The sequence below is a fragment of the Dreissena polymorpha genome, chromosome 8, assembly GCF_020536995.1.
Source record: "Dreissena polymorpha isolate Duluth1 chromosome 8, UMN_Dpol_1.0, whole genome shotgun sequence".
In the NCBI taxonomy this organism is placed as follows: domain Eukaryota; kingdom Metazoa; phylum Mollusca; class Bivalvia; order Myida; family Dreissenidae; genus Dreissena; species Dreissena polymorpha.
In genome coordinates this window covers 103808435-103830202 of record NC_068362.1, presented here as the reverse complement: position 1 = coordinate 103830202, position 21768 = coordinate 103808435, and the positions used below count along the sequence as shown (strand labels likewise).

Genomic DNA, 21768 nt, shown 5'->3' with positions numbered 1-21768 from the left:
TGACGTTTAAAAACATTTTTCTTTGTTATTTAAATTGTGCAGTCAAAAGACGTAAAAATGTAGTTAACATATAATTTCCAATGTTTTGATAAAGGCATTATGCCGAAACGTCAATTAAAGGAGTATAATCAGAGAGTTATAATTTTTTAATATCCCTTCGGATAATTCAACTGAGATCATAATTATAGTTATGCTTCTGGGCAAGGGCAAGTAACATTCTTGCTCGCATCGCTGAGATATGGCCTGGCAACTTAAATTGTACAAGTACTCTTGTATGTTTCGGCTGAGTCCTTTGCCCTCTACAATCCGCAGTTGTTGGTATGGAATATGGTCGCAATTCATAGCCACAGTAACCTTGACCTCTGGACATGCGACTCCCGTTCTCATTGTGACCACACCTGGCTCTTCCGTCTTCATGCGGATATAGTAGTACTGATTGTGTCTGAAAATAAAAATAAATACTATTTTGGCAAACATTTTAATACCTGTTGATAGGACAAATCAAAGCACTGAAAGTACTGGTTTGACGATGCTTTTGAAGAAGATGGATATATAGAGGATATTTGTTGGATTCGGCGGAATATCGATTTTCCCAGAAAAACAGCGAAAAATATCGATATTTTCACTGTTATTTTTCACTGTTTAAAACAGTGAAAAAACAGTTTATTTCACTGATAATTCTGTATAAATCACCGGAAAGCATAAAATCAATAAGCATCCATTTAAGTTAATCTACATCACCGCAATTGTGTAATTTTTATTGCTTGTCATTTATCCGCAGGTCAATAGTTTATGGTTGTGGTGCAATCGTTTTCGCTCTTGGACACTGCACTCCCTTCAATGAGATTTATTTACCTAAATATCTCATATTTGAACTTACAATACTTTTGGGAGTAATGGTCCAGACAACTGGATAAAACAGCAACAATATGCTAACCCATTATTTTTCGAGGAACATAATTGAGAATTCCCCCAATCACAGTATGTTGGGGTATAATAATAGTCAAATTTTGTTTTTCTTCTCAAAAGATTATCGTAGATTATAAGTTGAGGAATATATCATCCAAGACTACAACTTTTAGAAAGCCATTTTTTTCATTTATTTTTATTAAAAAACAAGGTTTTGTAACAATCTATACTATACATAGATAGCTTTAACAGCAAAATGTGGCTCACCTGAAACTGATTGTTTCCTAGTGGTGTTAACTAATTTTTCATGAAGATCTAGAAAAAAAGGCATTGTGAGTATGAACAAACTATTTGCGTCTATCCGGTCTAGTTGAGCCTTGTTACCGAGTTCCTTACTTTTATTTATTTGAACATTCTGATCAACTGCAGTGAAGATCAGGTAAAAAATGTAAGTGTTAACATAGATTTTAATGATTTTAGTTATTGGTCAAATGCTTGGAAGCACATGACCCACTTTGGAACGTGACCTGTTAATCACTGAAACTAGACCTTGTGACCTAAATGTTGAATATGCTACTTTCAAGCTTGACTTTGAAATCATTTAAAATAATGTTCTAACCAATTTACAAGTGGATCAGAGACAAAATGTGACCACTAAAGTATTAACAGACCTTTTCTTATATTTGATCTAGTGCCCTAATTGTTGATAGAATATGAAACCCAAAATGACATAGAAGTGACTAGTTTAATAAGAATCTGGCAAAGAGGTGACACCCAAATTTAAACATTGTAAAATGATATCTTATGTGTTCACAATAAACTTTGGATAAAATACAACAGAAAAAGAGTGATAACAAAAGCTCGCCTTTTCACATCATAACAAGTGAGCAAAATAACCAAATTGCTCAGTTACTTCCAATAACAATAAAATGTTACTTTTGAAACAAATACAATACCTTCCCTTTCTTACTACAGGCTGTTCTAAAACAAGATAGCCCTGTATCGCTCACCCAAAACTCATTCTATAGTGTCAAAAACTTGTGTATGATTTGACTTAGTTGTAACCTAGCTTTAGCCTGCACATGACCAACTTGCAAATTCAGCTTTTGATTTGATTAAGATGGACATCCGGATGTAAGCAATTTTCATGAAAATCAGGAAGATAATGTGACCTGTAGAAAGGTAAAGGAAGTTTTCTATATTTTTACATAATGACCTAGTTTATGACAAACTACCAACTTTCAAACTGAAATTTTATTTCATCGAGATAACATTCTGTCCAATTTTCATGAAGATCTGGAAGAAAATGTGACCTCTGGAGTGTTCACTAACCTTTTCTGTGATTTGGTTTGTGGACCTAGTTTGAACCACATATGACCTACTTTCAAACTTAACCTAGAATTTACCGAGATGAACATTAACCAACATAAGACAAACAAGGGCTGTTTGTAAAACATGCATGCCCCCCATATGGGCTGTCAGTTGTAGTGGTAGCCATTGTGTGAATATATTTTTTGTCACTGTGACCTTGACCTTTCACCTAGTGACCTGAAAATCAATAGGGATCATCTGCTAGTCATGATCAATTTACCTATGAAATTTCATGATCCTAGGGCTTAGTATTCTTGAGTTATCATCAGGAAACATTTTTACTGTTATGAATCACTGTGACCTTGTCCTTTGACCAAGTGACCTGAAAATCAATAAGGGTTATATACCAGTCATGATCAATGTACCTATGAAGTTTAATGGTTCTAGGCGTAAGCATTTTTGAGTTATCATCCGGATACTATTTTACTGTTTTGAGTCACTTTGACCTTTGATCTAGTGACCTAAACATCAATAGGGGTAATCTGCGAGTCATTATCAATGTACCTATGAAGTTTCATGATCCTAGACGTAAGCATTCTTGAGTTATCATCCGGAAATCATTAAACTGTTTTGACTCACTGTGACCTTGACCTTTGACCTAATGACCTGAACATCAATAGGGGTCATATGCCAGTCATGATCTATGTACCTATGTAGTTTCATGATCCTGGGCCTAAGCAATTTAGTCACTGTGACCTTGACCTTTGACCTAGTGACCTGAAAATCAATAGGTTTCATCTGCCAGTCATGATCAATGTACCTATGAAATTTCATGATCCTAGACGTAAGCATTCTTGAGTTATCAACCGGAAACCTTTAAACTGTTTTGACTCACTGTGACCTTGACCTTTGACCTAATGCCTGAACATCAATAGGGGTCATATGCCAGTCATGATCAATGTACCTATGAAGTTTCATGATCCTAGGCCTAAGCGTTCTTGAGTTATCATCCGAAAACCATCTGGTGGACGGACCAACTGACGGACTGAGCGACATGTGCTAAACAATATACCCCCAACAAGCCACATAAGAATTGCAGCATAACACATTCTAAAAGTAAAAGACATCTGTCAGTGTGCAATGATATCTTTTCTTGAAATGGTAAGATGAACAAACAAGAGGGCCTGAAAGGCCCAAAGTCGTTCACCTGAGATAACAAGATATTATTGGGACAAATATTGTGACCGAAATTCTTAACAAGGGCTGTTTGTAAAACATGCATGCCCCCCATATGGGCTCTCCGTTGTAGTGACAGCCATTGTGTGAATATGTTTTTTGTCACTGTGACCTTGACCTTTTACCTAGTGACCTGAAAATCAATAGGGGTCATCTGCCAGTCATGATCAATAAACCTATGAAGTTTCATAATCGTAGCCATTAGCGTTCTTGAGTTTTCATCCGGAAACCATTTTACTATTTCAGGTCACCGTGACCTTGACCTTTGATATAGTGACCTGAAAATCTATAGGGGTCAACTGCGAGTCATGATCAATGAACCTATGAAGTTTCATGATCCTAGGCATAAGCGTTCTTGAGTTATCAACCGGAAACCATTTTACTATTTCGGGTCACCGTGACCATGACCTTTGACCTAGTGACCTGAAAATCAATAGGGGTCATCTGCCAGCCATTATCAATCTACCTACGAAGTTTCATGATCCTAGGCATAAGCGTTTTGGAGTTATCATCCGGAAACCATTTTACTATTTCGGGTCACTGTGACCTTGACCTTTGACCTAGTGACCTGAAAATCAATAGGGGTCATCTGCGAGTCATGATCAATCTACCTATCAAGTTTCATGATCCTAGGCCTAAGCATTCTTGAGTTATCATCCGGAAACCATTTTACTATTTCGGGTCACTGTGACCTTGACCTTTGACCTAGTGTCCTAACAATCAATAGGGGTCATCTGCGAGTCATGATCAATCTACCTATCAAGTTTCATGATCCTAGGCCTAAGCGTTCTTGAGTTATCATCCGGAAACCATTTTACTATTTCGGGTCACCGTGACATTGACATTTGACCTAGTGACCTTAAAATCAATAGGGGTCATCTGCGAGTCATGATCAATGTACCTATGAAGTTTCATGATCCTAGGCCCAAGCGTTCTTAAGTTATCATCTGGAAACCACCTGGTGGACGGACCGACCAACAGACCGACCGACATGTGCAAAGCAATATACCCCCTCTTCTTCGAAGGGGGCATAAAGATCGGAAAATAAATGTGACCTCTCGGGTGTTAACAATGTTTTACTGTAGCAATATAAGGAAAAATGCCCCACCCCCTGGCAGCAATGTTTTTCAACCAATTGTAACCATTTTCGAACTGATCCAAGATATCATTGAGACTTATATTCTGGCCAAATTTTATGAAGATTGGAATATAAACGTGGCATCCACAGAGTTAACAAAGCAAATGTTGACGGCTCACGACGGCCATAAAGCGATCACAAAAGTTCACCAAGAGCACGTTGTGTGATTACACTCAATGCGTTCACATTTTTCTCACAGGCTTTGCCATTGACCTTTATAGTATGGATGGCTTTGTTATTATTTATTGCTATCATGTACCTGCAATATTGTGTGTATGTTTACAATACACAAAGCATATGACATAAATAGACTAATTGAGCTTATAATTATCTGATTACTATAGCCAGGTCAATTAAGGACTTAAAAAACATTTTTGTTGTCCTGATTTCATGAAGACTTGAGATATTTATGCACATAGAGTTTCAAGATATGGGATTATCTAAATATAAAAAGTATTTTTGATCTGTGTTGTGCAGGCTCTTTTTCCATGACTGTCAAAGTGTAATTTCCATGTGAAAATGATGTCAATTTTTTCATTCAACCATTGTGTATAAAGAACGGTTCTGCATATAATTTGCATTTTTGATAGGAGATGACCAGTGTGACAGAGAAAAGGGATGTGCATTTTAGATCTGGTCAGGACTCCATATAAAAGTGGTTATATTTAAAAATGTTTAATTACCACATGACCACGGACTCTAGATCTCCGTGACATGACTAAGGTTCTAAATTAATCTAGTATGAACATTTGAACTATATCTTTTTAAAACAATTAAAAAATAATATTTGATGTACAAATTTAATCTACCAATGTGTACAGATACTACTTAACATATATTGGACTGTATTGAATGTAGGAACTAGTTAAAATATCCATTAGAAAAAGAGATCAGGATATGAAATATTCATTGCCTGAAGCAAAGACCCTGGAGCTATGTTTATATATCTTTAAACACACTGATTAAAGAAGTAAAACAATACATTGATACAACAGAGGTAAAATCATCCCCTCTGAACAATATGATACATAATTATGTATCATATCTTTTTATCTGGATCTGGATAGGTACACAGCAGGATGTTTAGGTATGCGCGATGCGGGAGAGATATAGGAGTTACTTATGTTTTTGATTTAATTTAATTCACTGAAATTTATCACTGAAGTTACAGTATGATCTCATTTGATATAGATGTACATGATTGTTTCAAGCAAAATATATTAAATAATTATCAGTATTAATTCACTGTCATGATTTCAGTATCATTAAAATGATTTCAGTAAAGTCTATCATTCATATGCATCAATTTTGTAAATATCAATATAAGTATACTACATGAAAACATTTTTGAAACAAGGGCTGTTTGTTAAACATGCATGCATCCAATATGGGCTGTCAGTTGTAGTGGCAGCCATTGTGTGAATGCGTTTTTTGGAACTGAGACCTTGACCTTTGACCTAGTGACCCGAAAATCAATAGGGGTCATCTGCGAGTCATGATCAATGTACCTTTTAAGTTTTCATGATCCTAGGCGTAAGCTTTCTTGTGTTATCATCCGGAAAACATTCTACTCTGTCAAGTCACCGTGACCTTGACCTTTGACCTAGTGACCTGAAAGTCAATAGGGGTCATCTGCGAGTCATGATCAATGTACCTAAGAAAATTAATGATCATAGGCGGAAGCATTCTTGAGTTATCATCCGGAAACCATTTTTCAAAGTTGAGTCACTGTGACCATGACCTTTGACCTAGTGACCTGAAAATCATTAGTGGTCATTTGCGAGTCATGATCAATGTACCTATGAAGTTTCATGATCCTATGCATAAACGTTGTTGAGTTATCATCCGGAAACCATTTACTATTTCGGGTCAGCATGACCTTGACCTTTGACCTAGTGACCTGAAATTCAATAGGTATTATCTGCGAGTCATGATTAATGTATATATGAATTTCATGATCCTAGGCATAAGCGTTCTTGAGTTATCATCCGGAAACCATTTTACTGTTTCGGGTCACCTTGACCTTGACCTTTGACCTAGTTACCTCAAAAGGGGTCATCTGCCAGTCATGATCAATGTATCTATGAAGTTTCATGATCCTAGGCATAAGCGTTCTTTAGTTATCATCCGGAAACTATTTTACTATTTCGGGTCACCGTGACCTAGACCTCTGACCTAGTGACCTGAAAATCAATAGGGTTCATCTGCGAATCATGATCAATGAACCTATGAAGTTTCATGATCCTAGGCATAAGCGTTCTTGGGTTATCATCCGGAAACCGTTTTACTATTTCGGGTCACCGTGACCTTGACCTTTGACCTAGTGACCTCAAAATCAATAGTGGTCATCTGCGAGTCATGATCAATGTACACATGAAGTTTCATGATCCTAGGCATAAGCGTTCTTGAGTTATCATCAGAAAACTATTTTACTATTTCGGGTCACCGTGACCTTGCTCTTTGACCTAGTGACCTCAAAATCAATATGGGTCATCTGCGAGTCATGATCAATGTACCTATGAAGTTTCATGATCCTAGGCATAAGCATTCTTGAGTAATCATCCGGAAACCATCTGGTGGACGGACATACGGACCGACATTTGCAAAACAATATACCCTCTCTTCTTCGAAGGGGGCATAATAATACAGTAGAATGAACCAACAAAGGAGGCAACTTGTTATGTCACAATTTGGCAGTGTATAAAAAGTGGTACTTAATTATCTCGCTAAACATGGGTCTAAATTACGTTTAAAAGCTATTTTCTGATTGGATGAAACAGTCCGAAATCATCCAATAAATAAAGTCGAGATATTTATCTTGCGGAACATGCAATGCAATGCCGCATGCAAGCTATTTATAAAGTAAATATCGTACATAAAAAAGTTTGTTATGTTTTTTTTCGCGGTCAACGACAGTGTTCCTGGCTGAAAACGATGCAATATTACTTTTAAATCATTCATGCATTAGCTTTTAGCAAGAAAGAGGTAGAATATTAGTGTAAAACATACTTTTTTTATTTAAACTTGTGCCTGCTACAATTTAACGAGTGGTTACGGAAATTACCGATTGTACAGATGTATCGACAGACATATGCAAAACGAAAGAATAGCTTGCATATTTCAAGTTTATCAGCCTTGAAATTACCTATTAATCAAATGAGAATCAAAATTATTAAAATATAAACCAGTAATGTTCATTAACACCAAAATCTTTGGGCACAATCATCATATTTTTGGAAACCATGACGTATTGTTTTTTTAGAAACCGACGATCGGTAATTTCCATAACCATATGGAAAATTTCATCACTGACAAGTTTCGTTTCTAATGTTTTTCTCAAATATTCTACCACAAAATTATTGTATACCATTACACAAATGAATGACATGTAATAACTCCTTGATTTGGGGGAGGGACACTGTCTATAAATGCTAAAAAAAAGCATAAAGGCTTAACTTAAGTGCATACAATATTGAAAAATAAATCATAATTCAAGTGTAGACAAGTGTTCGTTATATCCGATATATTCATTCATCCACATTGCTCAGACACTCAATTATAATGGAAATTATTACGAATATCTGACAAAAACTTGCATTATTTATTTTTATCTTTAAGCTTCCATTTCATAAATGATTTTTTTTGATAAACGTCGTCAATTATTAATTGTATATAGATTTCTCTATAGTTTGAAAAACATTTAGGCAAATATTTCTCATGCAAGATAAAATGCAAATAATTAATTAAATATTCCCTTTTAATCAGTATGTTGTTTTATCGGTCAATAACAATATCACTTTGAACATTGAATTATTTAAAAGTTATAACAAACATTAAATGTTCTCCGAACAAATGATTCATAATACATATAACAGATTGATAGGAAGATATGAACAAATCAAGGTTGCTAGGTTGCCCACCTAGAATGGTCCTGTTAGTATGGAAGTACTTGATATATAAATTTATTAGCCAGTCGGTGTTGTAAAGACATAAAATATTTTATGAATGTCTCAAAGCATAGAATTATTTTGCATTTAGTAAAAGAAAGGCAACATATAACCCTTAAGTGGCTGACAAGAACTTGTGGCTGAATACAACTAAAGAGAGGCATTATGCTTCTTGAAAATAAAAGTAAACATCATTATATATGAATTTTCTGATCAAAAGTGTTATGTTTAGTGAATAGGGGAAACACATTATCAATAATAAACAATATAATTATAAATGTTTTGGCGAAGTGCATTATAGTATTATCCAAGTACCAGTTTTGGTCTAAAAATCCAGTAACATTTTTTAAATTTCATAACCCCTTGTTGCAAAAAAAAATCATGAAAAATAGAATTTTCAGAGTAACCTATTAAAAAAAAAAAAAAAAGGCTTTATTAGACCCTAGACATTATTTTTGCAATCATTTTTCATCAATTACAAATGTCTTAAAAAAATTGTTTCATGCTACTCATGGTACCAGTTTTTTGTCGAAAATTAATTACATTTTTTTAAAATGCGTTACCCCTTGTTGCCAAAAAATTCATAAAAAATATAATTTTCAAAGATATCCTTTAAAACAAAAGAAAATGCCTTCTTAAACATTAAATATTATTCCTTCAAGCATTTTACATCAATAATTATTTATGTTTGAAAAAATCATTGGTTCATGCTAAATTATGTTTGATATACTGTAAATAATGTAACTGCATGTACACATCCAAGTAGTGAGTCCATCAAACTATTGCAACCGAAACACCTGGTGTGCCAAGGCACCAGCCGAAGTCAAATGCCTTCTGACTTAGGGCATTTTACTATTTATATTTGTATGCATTTGTATATGTTTGAAAAAATGTATAATCTTAAATGACATCTTCTGACCATGCATGTCCTAGATTTCAAAATCCAGGCCCTGGTCTGACACATTGGTAACATTAACGTTAAACTGTTACCAGGCTTCTGAATTTAATTAGCCAGGTCACAGGAAAAAGGCAGTCTAATCAGTATCCAATTAAACTATTTGTCATTGTCAGAAAACCGCTCTTAAGCAAACAGCTTTCAAGCAACTGCAGGCTGAATTGGATCTAAACTGGCCACAATCGCCTTAATGTCTCTTTTACTGGGATACAGTTCATATAACTTTAATGGGATCTTTTCACGTTTTGGTAAATTGACAAAAATTTTAAAAAGTTGTATCGGATTCGCAAATTTTCGTTTAAGTTATGTCATTTTTAGGAAACAGTATTACTGAACATTTACCATGGTCTAATATAGCCATTATATGCTCTTTTAACGATTTAAAAATTATAAAGCAATGCAACGCGAAACGATTGAATAATTTGGAGAGTAATGTTGTTGTTGTTTAATTGTGTGAAACTACGAAGATTGCTTATATAAGGTATAAAATACGTCAACCATTTATACTTGGCAGAAAAGTCGAGCAGGCTAATGCGTTTTTACTCCAGAACTAAGGGGGTCACTGGTTCAAGCCCTGCGGCGGACTACATTTTTTAAAAGAATTATATTCTGGATTTTTAACTGGAGCTTTTAAGATCCAATGCTTACATTTATCAATATAAAGCATTTAATGACTAACTTCAAAACATGTTAAAATCTGTGAAAAGGCCCCTTTAACATAATATCTACTCCTATAAATGTGAGGTCGATATACATGGACTAAACGGTAAATAACGTCTAATTATTTGGACTATGATATCAACTACTTTAATAGAAAGAAGAACAAATTCATACTAACCAGTAATTTGAGTAAAGAGTTTGTAATCAATGTTGTATTTCAGGACAGCTTGGTGATATGCAAATCCCATACGAGCTGTTGATATCGGGTATCATAGCCATTCAATAAGTCACAAAATGCTCGAACAAAATTTATAAAGCAAAATGTGACTTAACTTGATAACTAAAAATACCAGTATCATCAGTATGCCAGTTTTGCCAATCTGTCGAGATCCAGAAAGTGCTTCATTTCACATTGAATATATCCTTCGAATTCCATTTATTGTTGCATTACTAAATAGCGAAACAAGCCGATTTAAGCTGTAAGAAAGTTTTGACACGAGTGTTATCAAGTCTCTCATGGGCGAAGCCATTGTTGTAGAAAGTGATCCATTCACATCGAATATATCCTTCGAATTCCATCCATTGTTGTCATTAGCGGAGATTTAGTGAATAAATAATTCATATATCATATATGACAGCTTCTACATTGCGAAACAAGCCAATTTACGCAGTAAGAAAGTTTTGAATCGAGACTCTCATGGGAGCGGCCATTGTTGAATGTTGAAACACGAACGACAACTCTGCTAGAAGAATGTTATCATGAAAATCAACGAGCAATCTCCTACGCAGTGGCGAATGCCCAAGGGAAGTAACTGAAAAATTGAGTTATCTCAATCGGACTGGCTCGGTCTTTTACATAGGTCGCCATTATGAAGAATTTTTTGATGGTTATCATACCTTAGACGATGCTGTTCCAGCATCGTCAAAAATTATGATGCATTTGCGAATAATATTCATTTGCATTGGTAACTACATGTATAATTGAAGACAATGTGCATGGCTATGTCCGAGTTTTGTTTTTCTTTCGCTTTGTATTGCACTTTAGGAACTTTACACGTTTCTTTAAACAGCATTTTAAAACCGTTATACTGAAAAAACAATCACTTGTACTCAGTAGTGTGAACATTTTCAACCAATTATCATGGGCCTACGTTAGTAAATACCTTACCGATGGAGTTCGTCCAGAGTGGCCGGATAATAAATTCTCCAGTTCCTGGAAACGTAAATATGCCATTTATTCAAACATAAATAATCGATACGTGTTTCTATATGCGAAGTTACAGAGATTTGTTTTTGCACTCAGTCATTGAATCATAGGAGACAATGTTGATCTATATGTGCGATATAAAAGCTATTTCCTCCTGTCCTACATATAAATCTATTTAAATCTATATAGAAGTTGGATAAATAATAAGTTAGAGAATATGATCGACTTTATAATAAACATTGATAACAAATACTAACAAATACTATTTTGATTTGAATTAGAAAAAAATGTTTAGCCTTTATGATCGGCACAACAAATTAGAATCGGTCGGGTTTTTGAAAAAAAAAACACGTTGTGTATGCCTTGTTATGTGTAACCTCATGGCTGCAATTAAAGGTTGGGATAAACTCTTACAACAATTCATGTACAAATAAAAATAACAAACTTCTAGTCTGATAAGCTCTACCATAAATATAAAATTTTCATTCACTAAATATCTTAAAAACGTTTAAAACATGGTGGTTAATTTGTAAACACGTCTAGTTCGCTATATTCTATTAAATGTTTAGATCAAACCAATTTTGCTAAAAAGATAATAATAATAAAATATATTACTTACTTCTATTTCATTATCCATATCACGTCATTTCATGTTAAAGATGTTTCACAAATACAAAACTGTCCAAAAACCAGCTACACAGATTCACATGTTTCAGTGATGACGAAATCGCGCAAATTAAAAAACGTCATAACTGATGTCACGAATACAGGTTTTGTCGCGACACGGCTCATATATATATATATATATATATATATATATATATATATATATATATATATATATATATATATATATATATATATATATATAATGACGTACATAATGTCCATATTGCCATCTATCCATGTTCCAAGTTTCATGAAAAAATATTAAGAACTTTTAAAGTTATCGCAGGTTCCGGAAAAGTGTGACGGACGGACGGACAGACAGACGGAGCGCAAACCATAAGTCCCCTCCGGTGAAACCGGTAGGGGCTAATTATAGCTCAAATGTCCAACTATTTATTTAATAGCCAAGGTATTTAATTCACATGGCATATCAACCACTTCAGCTAAGTTTCCTCCTGCGGGCAGTGTATGACATGCTTCCAACACCCACAAATCTTCAGTGATGGAAGCTGACAGAAGACCCTCCTTGTTCTTTGTGTGGGAGAATAGGAACGTTGCGAGACATTTTGCAATTGTGTCCAACAGTCCTTGCACAAGGGCGCTACAGGTGGCGCCATGACCAAGTACTCAGAATGTTGGACGACACCCTCGAAAGAGAGCGGAAAAAGAACAAACCCCGGAAAAAATTAGGACCCCAATTCATCAGCTAGGAGGGTACAACAAAGCTCACCACCACAACCAGTTCCAGATCTTGTATTCTGCAAGATGCAAACGACTGAGAGATGGGTGCAGACATAGGGAAGAAACTAGTTTTTCCCGAGGAAGTAGCCCATACAACTCTCAGACCCGACATAGTACTATCGTCAAAGGCAGTGAAGTGGGTGATCCTTGTAGAGCTAACTGTGCCATATAGGGAGAATATCGAGGAAGCCTATGAGCTGAAGAAAGCCAATTTCCGCAATCTGGCAGAGGTATGCAGAGATAGAGGCTGGAAGACATGGATCTTTTTGGTGGAAGTCGGATGCAAGGATTTCCATCACATTCGGTGTGGAAGATGTTTGGAGCGCTGGGCGCCGAAAGAAGAGTCAGGAAGACTACAATCCACGCCCTTGGCAGGACAGCTGAACGAGCATCCAGTTGGCTCTGGTTAAGACGCAGCTAACCAAATTGGCAGCCATCGTAGACGAGGAAGTAATTGGCCATCACTACCTGCCCCACCACCTCGAGGTTGTACCAAACAAAAGGGGGCGAGACAACCAATGACAGGTGCAGCTTTGCTGATGACATCTACGTTCAGAAGTTTATACTGTATCATAACATCAATATTGGTGCACCTTTGTGCTGTGGGGAAACTCGAGCAAACCAACAGAAAACCACAACTTTCCTGTATGGGAAAAATCGAGCAAACTCATATGCGCTTGCACAGGGAATTGAACCCGTATTACCAAGGTGAGACTGCTCTTATCAGACAACACCTCATTGAATAGTCATATATTTAGTCATACAACAAGCCTGTATACCTGGTGAAACTGGCTTCAATGTGCAGTAAAAGATGCCTCCTTTGTACTGGAATGCTACAAGATTCTGATCTGCCTTCGTCATTGCACAGTTCACGTATCTCATCCAGTTAGAGGTGGCCTTGTTCTGGGCATCCACAAAGTGGCTCGCTTTGCCTTCCTTATAGATCTGAATGGCATAGAATCTTACCATAAAAAACAACAACTAAACAAGATGGATACACAAGAAAACATGAAACCTAATATAACTTGTTTTTAATAGCAAAATTCAATAGCTAGACTAGAATACCAAGGATTGCACTTCTAAACTAAAAAGCGGCAGTGATCATACAATATTTTCAACAGAACAAACAGACTAAGTAATTTGTTCTTAATTTTTTCAAGTTTCACTCATGTAAAATAGTATAGAACTTTACATTTTTGAATTGCCTACTTATTTTTATCAATTACTGAATCAGTTTAAAAAAGATGTGTGCAATCTATTCACACCAGCATGATTATCTAGAACACAAAATAGTTACATCAATTTGAAATGTGCCATGATACAAAGGCCCAAACAACATATTTGGACACGGACAAATCAATATTTTATCCTACAGTGGACAAATAGAATAAATTCCATAATTCAGCCAAAACTGTCACAGTTGAAATTACTCTTTAAACAATCATCTACATGTACACACTAAGGACCATGAGCTCTTTAAGTCTGAGCAAAATCTGCCATGCACTTAGAAGCATTAAAAATTAAAGTTTGGGACTCTATATTTTATAACTAGTTGAAATCTATTTAGTTTATCTCAATCGCATCAAAAGCCTCAGACTTATAGAAACGCTCAACAACTCGAGTCCGTTTCCTGTGCCAATAACCAGTACTTGGTGTCTTTGAGGAAGATCTAGAGAATGGTCCCCGAGTGGGGATCGAACCTGTGACCTCCCAATCGCTAGGCACCTTATCCATTACGTCACGGCAAACGTTCTATAGTTGAAAACCAGGCAAAGGGCCCTTACTCTGCCAAACATTGTCACAGAAAGAGTTCCTTAAATAACAATAATCTCCAGAAAATAAAGATAACTGATCTGTGAAAACTTGAACTATATCAACCCAGTAATTAAAGATGTGTAAAACAGACAAATGCCATAATTTGAACTTGAACTAGATATTGTCAAGATACAACTTCTGACCAAGTTTGGTGAAGATCGGATGAAAACTATTTGAATTAGATAGCGCACACTGCTGTGGACGCCGGGGTGATTGTTTTAACGCACTTAAAGACTATGTGACCTTTTTTTTGACCCGGCATGACCCATTTAAACTTGACCTAGATATCATCTAGACAACTTGTGACAAAATTTGGTGAAGATCAGATGAAAACTACTTCAAGTAGAGAGCGGACACCATGCTAAATGCTTGAAATGCACTGAGTGATTTCGTGACCTAGTTTTTGACCCGACATGGCCCATATTAGAACTTAACCTCGATATCATTTAGACTCAACGTCAAACCAAATTTGGTGAAGATCGGATGAAAACTTATTGAATAAGAGAGCGGACACCATGCTAAATCCTTGAAATGCAGTAAGTGACCCCGTGACCTAGTGTTTGACCCGGCATGACCCATATTCAAAGTTGACCTAGATATTATCTAGATACAACGTCTGACCAAGTTTGGTGAAGAACGGATAAAAACTATTTAAATTAGAGAGCGGACACTGCTGTGGAAGCCGCCCGCTCGCCGCATGCCAAGGGTGATCTTATAATACGTCCCGTTTTGACAAACGGGCGTATAAAAAGGTATCAATGCATCAAGCTAAGCATCACCTCACCTTTACCTGCCAGCAATATCTTGATTTCTGATTTTCAGCTATGACATCGCCCCCATACGGTCCAAACATGACCCTGAATTCCAGTCCCTCCTTGGAAAATACTCCATGACCAGCTCCAGCTATTGTAGACGTTTTGATTTCAAGGCAATCTGGCACGGTATGGTCAGCTTTAAGTGGGTCCCCTTCTGGCACCTGCAGTTTAAAATAAGGTATATGAGAATGTACTGGAAACACTCTTTTGTGTTAGAATAATTAGTGCATATTTAAGGCATTTCTTAAATATATTGATATATATACAGGGCTCAACATTAACCTAAAAACCAACTTGCCCTTCTGGGCAAGTGCTTAGAAAATCTACTTGCCCTGAACGTAAAGCCGCTTGCCCAATCATGAAAAATAACATTAACTGTAAACCTCATATTCTTTAATAAAGATCAAAATGATACACCACAAAACTTTTTTTGGCACATTTAACAAAATCATTACAGCAATTTAAGTCTAATTTAAGTCTAAATTAAATGCTCTTTGTTCTTTTTTGCACTTGCCTGGGCGGACAACCAGATTGTAAAAAAACTTGCCCGGACCCAACTTTTACTTGCCAGGGGCAATAGGACAACCATTAATGTTGAGCCCTGCATATATTAAAATAATGAAAAGTTTTTTAAATTCATTACCAGTAATAGAAATCTCAAGTAACAGTCTCATAAGCCTATAATTATATGTTTGTTTTCCCTTATTTTCTCCACCACATGTACTTTATGTGTTTATGATGAACACAGCTCTACCTCTTTGTCCTGTATGTAGTTATAGGGTCCATGGACAGGGCAGTCCCCTTCAAACTCCTTGTTGCATTCTCCACAGTCTAAGAAAGCAACATAAACACAAGGCAATAATGAAAACTAAGTAAAAGACTAATGTCAGGCACTGGAACATCAGATTTAAAGGACCCACTTATATGTATTATGTATATTATTAAACTGTTAATTAAGAAACATATCTGAAGACAGACTTTGGGTAGCAACATTCTATATTTTATATTTGCACTATTCCTAGAGTCACCGGTTCATTAAAAATAACGTTCATATGGTTTCATCAAATGTTCTTTTTTGTTTCTAAGTTATGTGTAACACATGATCTGACAGAAAAAAAAATATCCTTATCTGAATGTAGGAGCATAACAAGGGAGCCATGATGACTTAAAAGGACTCACCTGAGATCAAGGTAGAATTGTTAAAATAGGTCAATCCTTTGACCTAGTGACACAGTTTGCTACTTCGTGTGACGAGGTTTAATTTATGCCTCGAAATGGTCAAGAAAAACATTTACAAGTTTAATCGCAATGAGGCACATATGAGGCTTTTGAAGTGCTATTACTATTTTTCTCAAATTTGACCTAGGGACCTCATTTTGGACAACATCTGACCACAATTCTAACTTGCTACTGTTAAGATGAAAAAGTTCTTCAAGATTGCCTTTTTAAGCGGCTTGTCATATGGTTACAAGTTTTTTCTCAAATTGACCAAGGGACCTAGTTTTGTATTGCACTTCATCCATAGTTGCACTTGGCCTAGATATTAATAAACTTAAACATTCTGACCAAGTTGTTTTCAAGATGGAATCTTAAACAAGGCTTTAAATGTTAACACATTTTCAAAATTTATCCTGGTGATCTAGTAGTGACTCAACCCATTCAAAAATTGCAAAGTTTAGCATTTTGACCAAGTTACAGCATGATAGATTCATACATGTGCCTTTTATTGTAGTAAGACAGATTCTCTAGGATTTGACCAATAAGTCTAGTTTTTAACCTACTTGACCCAGGTTCTAACTTGGGTTTCAATAAAAATATACTGACAAAATTTTATCAATATTGACTTAACTGTTTCCTGTCGAGTGGTTACAAGCCAAATCTTGACAATTTTCAACACATTACACCGAATTTAACACTTACCAATATGGTGTCCGCCTAGCGACCGGGAGTTCATGGACTAGGATAAAAGACACAGTGGTGATTTCGAAATTCAAGCGCCCCGGTGAGGGACTGTTAAATTGGCCTGTGGAAAGCACTTGGGTTCGATTCCCACCGTGGGAGCGTTCTTTAGATCTCTCTCAAAGAGACCAAGAACTGGTTCTAGTCCCAGGAAAAAGACTTGAGAGCGTTTCAAATAAGCCTAAGGCTTTCGATGAAATTGAGCTTAACTAAATAGGTTTAAACTACCTAAATTAAGTGATCAGGGAGCTAAAACGATTATTATGTTTGTTGGTCTTCAGTGAGACTTTCTAGTGTGAAGGAATGGATGTTTAGTTCAAGGGCTTTCAGAGAAAATGGTCATTATCTCGAGGTTCCAGGTTCATACAGCTGGCTTGATTCCTCTCTTGTAGACTATACTTAGTTTTTTCTTTTTCTGGGATCTTGGCTTTCTTTATTCTCTGCAATAGATGATATGTAAAGTTCTGTCAAAAATATCCGAACCAAAATATGGATTTGCACAAGTTCACATGCTAGGGACGTCCTTGACAAATCTATATGCCCCCCCCCTCATTATTCCCCGCATAAAGTGCGGGCATAAAAAATAACAGACACAGGGCATTTATTCTGCATATACTTGTCAACTCATATTTTTATATTCTTTACAATTGTGTACACATTAAGTAGTGAAAGTTTGAGCCAATTTTGTAATACAGCTTAAGACTTAAAACACACAATTTTGGGATTATATTTACTTAAGAGGAAAGACATACCAAGGACCATAATGCCGTGAAAACTGGCTGCAGCAAATCTTTTTGACCTTATGATCATCACACATTAATGTCCTTCAACTGTGAACAATTGAGCAAGATGTAAAAATAGATTGGAAACAAGCTTCATGACTGACGGACACACGTACTTATGGACCAGCGCAATGCTTAATACCTCCCTTTCCGTGGTTTCGATAAGAGGAAAACAAAAACTTATATGTACCTTAACTTTCTTCACTCCGTCATCCTGTTTGCTCAATTTCATCTCAGCTGGTTTAAGAGAAAGGGGGGCAGTCCTTATAACAGCATTCTCTGCACTATCTGCAAACAAATCATTAAAATTAAATAAGAGGATATTTGTTGGATTCGGTGGATGATCAATTTAAATTCATGAGTGTTCTTAGAAATGCGCCACTTGTGAAAATAAATTTTTTCTATGATCACGAGTGAATTTAAATCGATATTTTCCCGAATCCAACAAATTTTCATTTTATTTCATGCTTTTTTAACCGTTTCTATACATTGTTAAAGAGTTTTACTCAAGAATTTTGCTGCGATAATGACATCATTTCGTAAACAAGAGCACCGCCTTGCGGGTGCAGACAGCTCATCTATTTTCTTTTTCAAGGTGAAGGGACTCTCAATTTCAATCAAGAAGGAGGGAGGGGTGGAGTGAAGAGGGGTGTATAGTGTGGGGGTGTGGACATTTATTACATTATCTTCCAAAAATGCGAAAAAAAAATGCAAAAAAAAAAAATAAATTCGGGGGTGGGGGGGGGGTGGGTGGGGGGAAGGGGATGCGATGGTTGGACGGTATTTCAAAAATAAAATAATAAAAATAAATATGTGTGTTTTTTAACCGTTTAAAAAAAAAAATTGGGGGGGTGGGGGGGCGGTAAAGTGTTAGGGTGTGGTGGTCATTTGTGAGATGATCTTAAAAAAAAAATATTTGGGGGGGGGGGAGGATTCGGGGGGGAGGGAGGGCACAGGGGATGGTTTGGGTGGAGTCTATTGTGGTATGTCAGGTAAGAGTAGTTTTGTCAAAGTACCAATCAAATCTAATCATAAATAAAGAAGTTATGGCAATTTTAGCAAAATTTAATAATTTGACCTTGAGAGTCAAGGTCATTCAAAGGTCAAGGTAAAATTGAACTTGCCAGGTACAGTAACCTCATGATAGCATGAAAGTATTTGAAGTTTGAAAGCAATAGCCTTGATACTTTAGAAGTAAAGTGGATGGAAACACAAAATTTAACCATATATTCAAAGTAACTAAGTCAAAAAAGGGCCATAATTCCATAAAAATGACAACCAGAGTTATGCAACTTGTCCTTTTACTGTACCCTTATGATAGTTTGCGAGTGTTCCAAGTATGAAAGCAATATCTATGATACTTTAGGGGTAAAGTGGACCAAAACACAAAACTTAACCAAATTTTCAATTTTCTAAGTATAAAGGGTCCATAATTCCGTCCAAATGCCAGACAGACTTACATAACTTTGCCTGCACAGTCCCTTTATGATAGTTAATAAGTGTTGCAAGTATGAAAGCAATAGCTTTGATACTGTAGGAATAAAGTGGACCTAAACACAAAACTTAACCAAATTTTCAATTTTCTACGTATAAAAAGGGCACATAATTCTGTCAAAATGCCAGTCAGAGTTACATAACTTTGCCTGCAGTGTCCCCTTATGATAGTTAGTAAGTGTTGCAAGTATGAAAGCCATAGCATTGATACTTAAGGAATAAAATGGACCTAAACACAAAACTTAACCAAAATTTTCAATTTTCTAAGTATAAAAAGGGCACATAATTCTGTCAAAATGCACGCCAGAGTTATCTAACTTTGCCTGCCCAGTCCCCTCATGATAGTAAGTAAGTGTACCAAGTTTGAATGCAATAGCATTGATACTTTCTGAGAAAAGTGGACCTAAACGCAAAACTTAACCGGACGCCGACGCCAAAGTGATGACAATAGCTCTTTTTTTTTCAAAAAATAGATGAGCTAAAAACAGTGTTGAAACAGTGAAAATATCAGTTTTAATCCAATGATATTTCTCTTTAAACACCGGCAACCATAAAATAAACTACTGTAATTACTAAGTTAGTTTTTCAACACCCTTGTTTTAGCAAAAAAAATTTTTCTTTTTTTGTGTCCCTTTTTTTCATTCATGATTGATGAATTTGAGTTACCCCCCCCCCCCCCTTAATATACTGAATCTAAAAATATGATAAATAATTCTACACTACCACTTGCTGAAAGACTCATTGGCTTGACCACGCCACTGTATGAATCTTCACATAGAAATCTCTTTGGTGCCACAATAGTTGAATGACAGCTCTCACTTTTTCTTTTGTCTCTTTCAAAGAATATCTCTACAAAGTCATCATCTGAAGATTAAACATTCAAATGATAATAAATTACTGCTGCAGTAGTCTCTGTCAAATATTGAATGCATCATTACAGAAGGACATAAACAAGAGCTGTCAGAGGACAGCGCGCTCGACTATTCGAGTGCTTGACAGTATAACGTAAGCCATAAGGTTTTTGTGGAAAGACAGATGTGAAAGAGGGGGCATTTTTTAAGGATGTTTAAAAGAAAAAAATAATATTTTGGGTTTTTTTTTTTTTTGGGGGGGGGGGGAGTTACATGTAGATGAGGGTTTAATTTGGGTTGTGGCAATTTATTAGACGATGCAAAAAAAGGGAAAAAAATGCGGGGGAGGGGAGGGGGTTGAGAGGTGGGTAGAATGTGGGGCGTGGTTTTTTATTAGATGAAAAATCCAAAATAAAAAAAAGTTAATTTTGTTGTTTGGGGGGGGGGGGGGGGGGTAAGAGGGGGGCGGGGAATCTGGGTTGGGGCGTGGGGTATTGTTTGGGTGAGTAGGATAGCTCCACTATATATATATAGATATATATGTAATTCATATATAAAAGCCGAGGTATAAAATATATTTCATATGTAAAAGTCGAGGTTATAAAGAAAGGAACAAAAAAAAATTTGGGGGGGGGGGTAGGGGGCGGTTGAGAGGGGGGAATAATGTGGGGGGGGGGTAATTTATTAGATGAAGTTAACAAAAATGGGGGGGGGGGCGAGGTTGGGGGTGGGGGTGAGAGGGGGTATAATGTGGGGGGTGGTAATTTATTAGATGATGTTTAAAAAAAAAAAAAATTTGGGGGGGTGGGGGGGAAGGGATTCTGGGTAGGGGCGTGGGGTATTGTTTGGGTGGAATCCATTGTGGTATTCAGGTATGTGTTGTTTTGTGAAAGTAATAATAAAATGTGGTCACAAATAAAGAAGTTATGGCAATTTAAGCAAAATGTTCAATTATCTAAGTGAACAAGGGGCCATAAGTATGTCAAAATGCTTGATACAGTGGTGTGCTCTTGTTTAAAGGTTGGGGTCATGTTGGTAAACAAGTACGCAAAATATAAAAGCAATATGTCAAAGGATATAAAAAATATTTGGGGTAGTACGCAAACTTTAACATAGATTTATTAATAATATGCATATTCTTAGTATAAAAGGGGCAATAATTATTTCAAAATGCTTGATAGAGTTGTCTGCTCTTGTTTATAGGTTGGGGTCATGATGGTAAACAAGTATGCAAAATATGAAAGCAATATGTCAAGGGACATTGAAAATATTCGGGGAA

The 21768-nt window shown here is 36.1% G+C and overlaps 1 protein-coding gene across 1 annotated transcript in view; it reads right to left on the bottom strand.

Moving 5' to 3' along the window:
- Positions 1 to 225: 225 nt before the first annotated feature.
- The window catches only part of LOC127841417 (histone-lysine N-methyltransferase PRDM9-like), a 209716-nt gene continuing 188173 nt past the window's right edge, over positions 226 to 21768 (bottom strand). The window contains exons 7-10 of the mRNA XM_052370237.1: positions 15373 to 15564; positions 13553 to 13718; positions 11325 to 11369; positions 226 to 442 (exon numbers count right to left, since the gene is read on the bottom strand). Of these exons, the coding sequence (XP_052226197.1) occupies positions 414 to 442; positions 11325 to 11369; positions 13553 to 13718; positions 15373 to 15564 (432 nt within the window). The 3' untranslated portion in view covers positions 226 to 413. The remainder of the gene's footprint in view (positions 443 to 11324; positions 11370 to 13552; positions 13719 to 15372; positions 15565 to 21768) is intronic.